The following is a 10,949-nucleotide window of genomic DNA, read 5'->3' as shown; positions in this document are numbered from 1 at the left end:
TGTTTGCGTTAGGTGTCATGCATATAAAAAGGAATATATATATATATGCATATATATATATTTGAGATGGAGTTTTGCTCTTGTTGCCTAGGCTGGAGTGCAATGGCGCGATCTTGGCTCACCGCAACCTCTGCCTCCCGGGTTCAAGCGATTCTCCTGTCTCAGCCTCCCAAGTAGCTGGAATTACAATCATGTGCCACCACGCCAGCTAATTTTGTGTTTTTAGTAGAGACAGGGTTTCTCCATGTTGGTCAGGCTGGTCTCGAACTCCCGACCTCAGGTGATCCACCCACCTCAGACACCCAAAGTGCTGGGATTACAGGCATTAGCCACCGCACCCGGCCAGGAATAGATTTTTAAATGATGATTTTTATTTAATTTAATTAATTTATTTATTTGAGACAAAGTGTCCTTCTGTCGCCCAGGCTGGAGTGCAGTGGCCCGATCTTGGCTCACTGCAACCTCTGCCTCCCAGGTTCAAGCAATTCTCCTGCCCCAGCCCCCCAAGTAGCTGGGATTACAGGCACCCACCATCACACCCGGCTAATTTTTTGTATTTTTAGTAGAGACAAGGTTTCACTGTGTTGGCCAGGCTGGTCTCAAACTCCTGACCTCAGGTGATCTGCCTGCCTTGGCCTCCCAAAGTGCTGGGATTACAGGCGTGAGCCACCATGCCCGGTCACTAAATGATGATTTTTAAAGTCATAATATTTAATACTTTATTTCTACATATGACATTTTGATACAGACATGCCCCATATCATATGGACTCTGTGTTACATAAACTATAGCTGTGTTGAGGACAGTGTCCACTGCTAAAGGCAAAGTTTTAAAATGAAAAGTCCAAAAGTTAGGTAAGTTCTGTTGCTTTAAGTTAGGAAGTTATTAGATCCCTGGAAGTTGATGCCTGCTTTCCCTTTCAGATTTTCTTTTCTTTTCTTTATTTTTTTCTTTTTCAGGCAAGGTCTCACTCTGTCACCCAGGCTGGAGTGCAGTGGCAGGATCATAGCTCACTGCAGCCTCAACCTCCTGGGCTCAAATCATCTTCCCACCTCAGCCTCCCGAGTAGCTGGGACCACAGGCATGCACCACCAGTCCCAAATAATTTTTTTGTATTTTTTGTAGAGATGGGGTTTCGCCACGTTGCCCAGGCTGGCCTCAAATTCTTGGGCTCAAGCAATCCTCCTGTCTTGGCCTCCCGAAGTGCTGGAATTACAGGCGTGAGCCACCACATCCAGCCCAGATAATCTTTTTTAACTTATTGGCAGATAAAGATCTGGTCTGCTGTAATCAAAAAATTTTCTGTTGAGAATAAATCTGAGAGGTAGCATCTGGGAAGTAGAACCATCAAACTATAGAACCATTTTGTTTACAGTCTCAAGGACAAGAGTGGTTGTACTGATTCATTCTCCCCTTCGTCTTGGGCAGATGAAAGAAAAGCAATTGACAAAATGCCACATTTTAATGTGAGATGGCAGACTGCACATACTTCAGTTCAAAGTAGTCTAAGAATCTACGGGGTTCCCCAGACTGGAGGGCATCTCAGACACCAACTGGTGCCCTGACTCTTCACTTATTGAAGCAGAAAAAAAAAAAAAAATCCTACCACAAGGTTTAATGTATGACACGCGGCTGTGGTTGAAAGAACAATGGGCCTCATGCCTACCCCGATTCCACGAAGCGACTGAAATGGCTCCATGAACTTTTGCAACTCAGCTTGAAACTGCTGATTTGGTCCAATTCTTCTATTTTCCACGTGTAAAATTGGTGCCCAGTGAGATAAAGTGACTTATTTCTGTTCACATTGGCCAGAAATAAATCTTAATTTCCCTTTTTTAAAGAAGATAGTACTCTCACTGCTATGTCACACACTGTTATATTTTTTAAATGTTTGCAGTTGTTAAATCAAAGCATGCACCTTAATGAATCTTTTCATCTCTTGGGAAATAAACCATCACATACTGTGGAAACTCTTCCTTTGAATTTCTAAAAACATGGAACACATACTCATATTGTATATCCACAAAATGCACCAGGAATTATGCAGACACTTTTTTTTTTTTTCAGACAGGGTCTCACTTTGTTGCCCAGGCTGGAGTGCAGTGGCACGAACATGGCTCCCTGCAGCTTTGAACTCCCTAGCTCAAGTGATCCGCCTACCTCAGCCTCCTGAGTAGCTGGTACTATCAGTGTGCACCACCACGCCTGGCTAATCTTTTTTTTTTTTTTTTTTTGTAGAGACAGGGTCTCACTATGTTGCTCAGGCTCAGACTCTTTTATGTATGTGATCATTTAACACTTAGGAACAAGAAATTCATCCCATTGTACTGATTCAACATCTGAGATTCACAAATTATCTGCTGTTTTGGAAGACTACAAGATGAACCAGGCAATCTCTTCAGTTTCTGTTGTCAGGGAAGTTTGCTTAGATTTTCTGAAAGAGCAATTGAGCAGTTTTGAGTTGTTTGCCTCTTCAAGAGATTGTTCCTATTTCAGAGGTCTTTCATTTTTCCTTTTTGTATTTTGACTAGGGTTTATCTGATCTAAATACATGTTTTCTCACAGAGGGCAGAAATTGCTTCATAAGGAGTCATTTTGTCCTTTCTTTCTTCTGATAAACCTGCCCTCTCCTCCTCTGCAAGGTTTCACAGTGATGTGCAACGTCCACTCTCCATGCTAAGTGACAGTGACTGTAATTTGCTGAGAGAGCAGTGACCAAACCATTGGCTCCTTCAGAGGCTGGTTATTTCAACCATCTGGAGAAAAATGGAGGCTCCTAATGCAGAGTGAGGACCTTAAGTCGTCTAGGGCAAAGACTCATTTGTTCGTTCATTCATTAATTCACCCATGCACTCGTTGGACAAACTTGAATAGGGTACTATGCCTCAGGGGTGTGAGGAAGGATAAACTATGGAGAGGCCCATTCACAACAACTGCACATCAGGGCAGAGCAGAAGTGCTCTAAGAGCACCAGCTCCAGGTCGCCCAAGGATGACCAGGAAGGCTCCAGGCAGATCAAGCATTCGAGTTGGGCTTGGAGGAATGTCCTTGATTCTGGAGGTGGAGTTGGGAAGCAGCCATCCCAGCAAAGAACATGGCAGCAGAGAAGCTGAAGACACCAGGATGAGGAGTGGGCCAGTCAGAATCCTTACTCCTGGGTGTGCTGGGGGACAGATGGACTCCTCCAAAGAGCTGAATGCTGGGCTGAGAAGTTTTAGTCCTTAGGAGCTACTGACTGTTGTCAACAGGAGGTGACAGCACCTACCCTGGCAGCTGCCCATGGGGAATGATGAGCCGGGGAGGAAGATCCTCAAGACAGTGAGGACAGAATGCAATATCCCTGGTGTGTTCTAGGGGAAGGCAGTGAAGGCCAAAACTAGGGCACCGGCAGGGAGAATGGGTGGGACAGGAGAGCTGTGGAAGACAGGATGAAGCCAGAAGGAGAGCTGGAGAAGGACCTGAGGTGGGGGTGAAGATGGTGGGAGTGTCAAGGGGATTCTCACATTTTTATTTTTAACTTTAAAAAATTTTTAAATAGAAACAAAGTCTTGCCATCTTGCCCAGGCTGGTCTCGAATTCCTGGGCTAAAGTGATCCTCCTGTCTCAGTCTCTCAAAGTGCTGGGATTGCAGGCATGAGCCACTGTGCCCGACTGATCCTCACATTCTTTTTTTTTTTTTTCTGATACAGAGTCTCGCTCTGTCGCGCAGGCTGGAGTGCAGTGGCATGATCTTGGCTCACTGCAACCTCCGCCTCCCAGGTTCAAGAGATTCTCCTGCCTCAGCCTCCCAAGTAGCTGGGATTACAGGTGTGTACCACCACACCTGGCTAATTTTTGTATTTTTAGTAGAGACAGCGTTTCACCATGTTGGCCAGGCTGATCTGGAACTCCTGACCTTGAGTGATCTGCCCACCTCTGCCTCCTAAAGTGCTGGGATTACAGGCATGAGCCACCATACCTGACTGATTCTCACATTCTGAAATGACAGTTAAGCCTGGGACTCAAGCCAGGGACAGAAGCGAATAACCTGGTTTTTGGTGAGAAGGTTATGCATTTGTTTCTGAACATGTTGATGATGAGACTAAGTCTTATAATTTCTTGTGCACTTCCCTTGGTGCCTAGAAGAAAGGTTAAAACAGGACAAATTCCAGAGGGACTATCTTGAGAGAGGAGTCACCTGGGCACAGAAGGCCCAGGGGCCCTTGGGAGTGACATGCAAGGGCAGCACTGGCTTGCCTCGTTTGGTTCTCCCGCTCTTTCTTCTTTCCCTTGTAAAAGTAACTGAAACTTAAAGGTGAAAATGACTTAAATAATAGAAACCATGTTAGCCCTGCTCCCCTTCCCCATTAGCCACAAATTGGCGGCAATCACTGTTTTGTGCACCGAGCCTGGGTCTCATGCTTGCAAGTCCTTGGGCTCATCTGGAGTCAGCTTCATCAGTTTGTCCACACAGAGCAGGATGAGGGTGAGGAACCAGAGGCTCCAGCCAACAGCCGCCGCGATCCAGCCGTACTCGTCCACTCCTGTGCGGCAGCACCGGGCTGCTTGTGGGCAGAAGTCCACGTCTGGTGGGAAAGGGACAGCAAGGACGATGGCATGCACCACCAGCCCTGCCCAGGCTTCTCTACCATTAATATTAACAGAACAATCACAGCACGGTAGCTGACACTGATGAGGCCTGCTACGTGCCATGCACTGTGCTGAGTGCTTTTACACATTAGCTTATGCCTTCCTCACAAAGCGACAGGTGCGACTTTTATTCCCATTTTACATGAAGAAACTGAGGCTATAACTTGCCCAAGGTCACAAGATGGCAGAAGGAGAACTCAAACCCAAGTCTGTAGGACTCTGAAGCCATACTCTTTACCTCTATGTATTATCCCTAATACCCTTCCTTTTTTTTTTTTTTTTTTTTTTTGTGAGACAGAGTCTCACTCTGTCGCCCAGGCTGGAGTGCAATGGCATGATCTCGGCTCACTGCAACCTCTGTCTTCTGGGTTCAAGCAATTCTCCTGCCTCAGCCTCCCAAGTATCTGGGATTACAGGCGTGCGCCACCACACCCAGCTAATTTTTTGTATTTTTAGTAGAGACGGGATTTCGCCACGTTGGCCAGGCTGGTCTTGAACTCCTGGCCTCAAGTGATCCACCCGCCTGGGCCTCCCAAAGTGCTGGTATTACAGGCATGAGCCACCACGCCCAGCCTACCCTTCCCTTTAAGTGCCTAAGTTAATACGTTCGGTCATTCAGTGAGGGCAGGATAAAGGGAACCAGACAAAATAAAGTGAAACTTTCTTTTTTCTTTTTTTTGAGAGGGAGTCTCACTGTGTTGTCCAGGCTGGAGTGCAGTGGTGCAATCTCGGCTCACAGCAACCTCTGCCTCCCAGGTTCAAGCAATTCTCCTGTCTCAGCCTCCCTAGTAGCTGGCACTACAGGCGCATGCCACCATACACAGCTAATTTTTTTTGTATTTTTGGTAGGGACAGGGTTTCACCATATTGGTCAGACTGGTCTCAAACTCCTGACCGCAGGTGATCCACCCACCTCAGCTTCCCAAAGTGCTGGGATTACAGACGTGAGCCACTGCGCCCAGCTGCAAAACTTTCTATTAGTTAGACATGCATAATAGTGGTTGCTCTATGAATTACTGAGTGAGCGCCTTGTCGCTAGAAGTATGCAAGAAGAGGAAGAACATGCATAGAAGAAGAAGAAATATGTATGCCAAGGATACCAAAACCAAGCTCTTGCATTGGGAGGAAGTTGGACTAGATGATTTCTTATGGGCTGTCCACCTCCAAACTTCTTCAAGGATTTGAACCTAGGGCATTGTTAGCTGCTCACCTGGGATGGGTCATTAAAGCAATCTGTCAAAGATTGTGCACCTAGATGGGGATCAGAGCCAAGAAAGCCTTTCAGACCTGCTCTGCAAATAGTTCTGGGACAAACCACACTGGTGCACAGGAAGGCCAGGCAGGCCCTTGGCCACCTGACACCAATCAACGGAAAGTGGGGAGGCCTTTGTTTCCCTCCCAGGCCGAGGGCCAGTTCTGGGGTTAGAGCAGTTGGCAGGAGAAGCTTACTGAGGCACTGCTCCAGGGTCCCAGGGTCTGGGTGGTGACTGGTCAAGGTTGAGCTGTTGCTGCTGCTCGCTTCTGGAAGAAAAGATAGGAGATAGTCTCAGGCACTAGCAAAAGCCATTCCCAGGCATAGATTTTGAAATGTTTTTTGTAAATCAGTAGTGAGTATTATAAAAGTATTCTAGAAGCTCCAGCATGGGCATATTGAGGCTTTCTGCAACAAAGCTAACTCCCTGTTATGGAACGAATTATGTTCCCCTCTCCCCAGTTTCATATATTGAAGTCCTAACCCACAATGTGATTGTATTTGGAGATGGGACCTTCAAAGAGGCAGTTAAGCTTAAATGAGGTCCTATGGGTGGGCCCTAATCCAATATGGCGGGGTCCTTATAAGACGAGGAAGAGGCCAGGTGCAGTGGTTCACACCTGTAATCCCAGCATTTTGGGAGGCCGAGGTGAGCAGATCACCTGGGGTCAGGAGTTCGAGAACAGCCTGGCCAACATGATGAAACCCCGTCTCTACTAAAAATACAAAAATCAGCCGGGCGTGGTGGTGCATGCCTGTAATCCCAGCTACTTGGGAGGCTGGGGCAGCAGAATCGCTTGAACCCAGGAGGCGGAGGTTGCAGTGAGCTGAGATCACGCCATTGCACTCCAGCCTGGGTGACAAGAGTGAAACTCCGTCTAAAAAAAAAAAAATAAAAGAAGAAGAAGAAGAAACATCAGCAACACACATGCACAGAGAAAAGTCCACGTGAGGACCCAGTGAGAAGGCATCTATCTGCAACCCAAGGAGGGAGGACTCAGGAGAAATCAAACCATCAACACCCTGATCTCGGACTTCCAGCCTCCAGAATGATGGCTGTCAAAAAAAATTAAACATCATACAAGCAAGCCCAGAGATTGCCAGAATACGTAGACATAGATTGATTCATGAGCAAGGAGTGGAAAGATAAAAAGGACTTTAGCATGAATTCTTAAAGTCCTGTTGGCTTGGGGTGTGGGATTGGGTTAGGGATCTGAGGCATCCAGGTTCCCGTCCATAACTGACAATAAGAAGAGAGATGACCTCTAAGTCCACACGGTTCAATACGGCAGCCACTAGCCACTTCTGGTTGTTTAAATTTATTAAAATTAAATTCAGTTAAAAAAAAAATACCTCAGCTTCTTGGTTACATTAGACACATGCCAAGGGTTCCATTGCCGCGTGTGGCTAGTGGCTGCCATATTGGAAGCACCACTCAGACATGGGACATTTCCACCCTCAGTGCAAGTTCTATTATTAGACAGTGCTCATGCTGACCTAGGTAGATGGAAACCAAAAGATGGATTGGAAGAACCTTCCTAGAAATTATATTGCTGTTCATTCTGCTTCTTGGGGAAAGCAAAAAGGAAAAAAAAAAAAGTGGTGGGTGTGGAAACTCTCAAGGCTCCCCTGACTGTGGGTCAGTGTGTCCTTCAAAGGAGCTTGTTGTCACAGCAGGACGAGTTAAGAAGAAACCTGCTGTTTAGCTAAAGCCATGAGGTTGCTGCTGAGACTAATTTTATGCCACCCAACCCCCAAGCCACTCCAATGTCCTGCTTAAAGTATAGTAATTGCCTCGATGCAATCTGTTACTGTAAATTATTTACAGCTAAATGGCTTAGAGCCTGGTCTTTATTTGTTTTGGAGAAACTGATTCCTCACTATTCTAATTTTCCTTATGACTCAAATAACTTCCTTGGCCCTGACTTTCATCTCACCTCTACACCTAGAATAGAAGTTGTCCTCTTCCAAAGTAAGTGGAAAAAACCCCTAGTTGGCTGAATGCTAGGGTTAGGTTCAAGCTTATGAAATTGCCATTGTTATAGATAAAAATTGTTCAATATCAGCAATTTTCTGTGGTTCAAATGGAATAGCCCCGGTGAAAATTCCTAAGAATTTAAACATCACCCTCCTCCCTTATAAGCAGAGCCAGAAGCGAGGGAGGGACTGGCCCTACTTGGGGCTATTCCACAGGAAAAGCTGCTGGGAAGACCCAACGATTCAGTGCAGTTAAACTTGTCTTCTGATTCTGAGCTCCCATCGTAAGCAAGGCACTGTCAGGGTAAGCAGAAAGAAACTCAGCACTCTTATTTGGGGAGGGGTGAAGTTGGAAAATAAAATGAATGTGCTTACCATAATTGCTGACATTCACTGTGTGTGTTCTATGGGCTATTTCTAAGTTCTTTACATGAAATTATATCAATTCCTCTTGACAAGCACTATGATTGTCCCCATGAGATAAAGGAGGAAACGTGGCATAGAGAGGTAAAGTGATTTGCTCGAGGTCGCATAGCTAGTGAGTCATGGAAGCTGGAGTTGGGTTTAGGCTCAGCTGCTCAAGAGCGCACGTCTTGAAACTCAACACCAACACCCCTGGCAGTGGCTACAGAAGAGAGTCTGAGGATGACAGCGGCATATACAGGACTTTGGGGGGCAGAGTTGGTTTTGGGAGCAGGAGTGTTGCAGGGCATAGAGAGTGTGGTGGTGCTCTGAGGTGGCTGAGAACAAGATCAAAGCCAGGAGCATGAGATGGTAACCAATGTCCCTCTGCCATGAGTTGAAGACCCCAGCCTGGCAGGGCAAGGCAGGAGGGTGGGAGACAGTGAATGGCAGCCCTCCTGGCGGTCAGGTTTTGTGAATGTGGCAGAGAAAGTACAAGGGGCAGGGAGGGACGGAGGACTTAGGAAAGGGAAGGTCAGACACAAACGTGCACAGGGAGGATTGCAAAGCACGACAGCCCAGTGGGGCTGAGAAGGAGACTTCAGGACACAGCAGACCAAGAGATATCATTTTGGTCTCCTGATGGGTGAGACTCCAGCAAATAACTTTTTCCTTTCTTTGTGGCAAAGGCCAAGAGAGGTGGCTGCTCCTGCCTTAGCTGAGGAATTGAGTATCTGATCTCCGTCTCAGGCCAACCTAAGACTCCCCCCACCCCAGCCCCTCCTCCCACCCCCTGCCTAATCCTTCAGATGAGAAACTTCTGTTTCCTCCTTCCTTTGTGCAGGACCAACCCTGGCCAAAGAATCTTCCCCCTCCTCCTTCTTTCCCTCCCACCTCTCTTCCCTCCTTCCCTGCCCCTTCCCAGCCTGGCCACGAATAAAGCTCATAACGCTACCTGCCGAGCAAGCTGAGTGGAGGGAGGCAAAGGCCAGGCTGAGGATCAGGGTGGCCCGGGTGGCAGCGGGGAGGCGCTGCATGCTGGAGGCTGTGCTGAGTGCCCGGTGCAGGTGAGCCGGTCCTGCGGAGTTGTGCCGAGTGCCTGCTGCAGGTGAGCCGACTCCCACCTGCAGGAGCTGGAAAGCAACTCTGCCAGAGGTGAACTTATGCTGGGTGTTTGGGGGAAACACGACGGGGTGGAGCAAAGGAAACTTGGCCTGTCACACCTTCTCTTACCTCTCTAGAAGGGAAGCCAAACTGTTGGCTGAGGAAGGAAGGGAGGGGCAAGCTATGCCCTTCTCCCCTGAGTGCAAATGTTGTCCTTATTGAGAAACAAGGGGAGGACAAGAGAGATCTGTGTCATGCTGGTTCCTGGGCCATGAGTTTGCTGCCTCTCCCATCTGCAGGTGTAGCATGGATGCTCAATTCCATTTGGTCCAATATTCACTGAGCACCCACTATGCTAAAGTTGGGAGATACCTGCTCTCAAAGTGCGTTAATTACAAACGAGCATCATTCGACCCCAGAGCCGTGTTTGAGGAATGGCTTGGGAAGGATAAAGCACTGTGGGTTTCAACAGTGGAGGCCACATCTGCTGATGGGATGCTTCAAGAAGAAAATGGCATTTGAGGTTGGGCATGGGGGCTCACCCCGTAATCCCAGCACTCTGGGAGGCTGAGGCAGGTGGATCACTTGAAGTCATGAGTTCAAGATCAGCCTGGCCAAAATGGTGAAACCCCGTCTCTAATAAAAATACAAAAATTAGCCAGGTGTGGTGGTGCATGCCTGTAGTCCCAACCACTTGGGAAGCTGAGGCAGGAAAATTGCTTGAACCCGGAAGACAGAGGTCGCAGTAAGCCGAGATCCTCCTGCCCCTGCATTCCAGCCTGGGTGACAGAGGGAGACTCCATTTCCAAAAAAAAAAAAAGAAAGAAAATGGCATTTGGCCTGAGCCTTGAAGGATGGCTAGAATTTTGACAGGGGGAGAGGGGAAGATGGCATTGTAGGTAGAGGGACAGATGAACAAAGTCCCAGAGGTAAGGAAGTGTCAGAGGTTGGCTGTACTAGCAGCACCCGGAAGCACAGGTGAACCAAGGCAGGTGAGGTGGGGAGGTGAGAGGAGAGCTGTGGGCTAAGCTTCTGCGTGCCTGGTAGAGGAGTTTGAAACAAAGTCAGGAAGCAAAGGGGAAGGTTCTGTAGAGATTTTGAGCTGAGGAGCAACTTGACTAGAGCTCTGTGTTCAGTCTAAAACATTTATTGAAGACCCATCATGTATATAAAAGTCTCATCCTAGGCATTGGAGACTGAGATGACTGAGACACGCCTCTTCCCCCTTGAGAGCACAGTTCCGCAGGGAACCAAAGCCGGAAGAAAGAAATTTGATGCAACCTGGCAGGACTCAAATAGGGGTACCTTCCACTGTGACGGTAATAAAAAGGAGGATGGGATGAACTCTGCCTGAGAGGTATAGGGGAAGGATTCACAGAGAAAGTGACATTTGGGCTGGGTGCTGAAGTTTGTTTGTATGTGCAGATTAGAGTTGATGGGCTTTTCAAGTCAAAGGAGTAGCACCTATAAAGGCAAGGGAATCGTCTGTGTGCACACAGCCTGCCATGTGTGGAAGTGTTCCTGCACATGTATGGGCCTGGTAAGGGTGAGGGGTGGACTCCAGCTCTGTGGAAAGACGTGGAAG

At 47.6% G+C, this 10,949-nt stretch overlaps 2 protein-coding genes across 4 annotated transcripts in view; one reads left to right on the top strand and one right to left on the bottom strand.

Annotated features, from left to right (window-relative positions):
- Positions 1–432: 432 nt before the first annotated feature.
- Positions 433–9,408, bottom strand: TMEM213 (transmembrane protein 213). The gene is made up of 3 exons (XM_054494697.2): positions 9,216–9,408; positions 6,079–6,150; positions 433–4,565 (listed from the first exon to the last, which is right to left on the bottom strand). Exons 1-3 carry the CDS (start codon positions 9,295–9,297, stop codon positions 4,396–4,398), a joined length of 324 nt encoding a protein of 107 aa, XP_054350672.1. The 5' UTR covers positions 9,298–9,408; the 3' UTR covers positions 433–4,395.
- Positions 9,323–10,949, top strand: part of ATP6V0A4 (ATPase H+ transporting V0 subunit a4) — a 91,754-nt gene continuing 90,127 nt past the window's right edge. For 2 of the 3 annotated variants that reach the window (XM_054494693.1, XM_063667872.1), the window contains exon 1: positions 9,323–9,368. The gene's annotated coding sequence lies outside the window, so the exon portion shown is untranslated. Of the gene's footprint in view, positions 9,416–10,949 lie in introns of all 3 variants that reach the window. The other variant, XM_054494694.1, reaches the window with a different exon arrangement.

This window comes from Pongo pygmaeus, chromosome 6 (assembly GCF_028885625.2).
Source record: "Pongo pygmaeus isolate AG05252 chromosome 6, NHGRI_mPonPyg2-v2.0_pri, whole genome shotgun sequence".
Taxonomy (NCBI): domain Eukaryota; kingdom Metazoa; phylum Chordata; class Mammalia; order Primates; family Hominidae; genus Pongo; species Pongo pygmaeus.
Note: the sequence above shows the minus strand (reverse complement) of the source record. Positions and strands in the feature narration are given on the sequence as shown.

What these genes read in the sequence shown, in the direction of transcription:
- TMEM213 (XM_054494697.2), bottom strand. Translation starts at nt 9,297, where the DNA reads ATGCAGCGCCTCCCCGCTGCCACCCGGGCCACCCTGATCCTCAGCCTG. An exon ending in CCACTCAGCTTGCTCGGCAG is followed by an intron (nt 6,151 to 9,215) that starts GTAGCGTTATGA and finishes CTTTTCTTCCAG; the next exon opens with AAGCGAGCAGCAGCAACAGC. An exon ending in GACCCTGGAGCAGTGCCTCA is followed by an intron (nt 4,566 to 6,078) that starts GTAAGCTTCTCC and finishes CTTTCCCACCAG; the next exon opens with ACGTGGACTTCTGCCCACAA.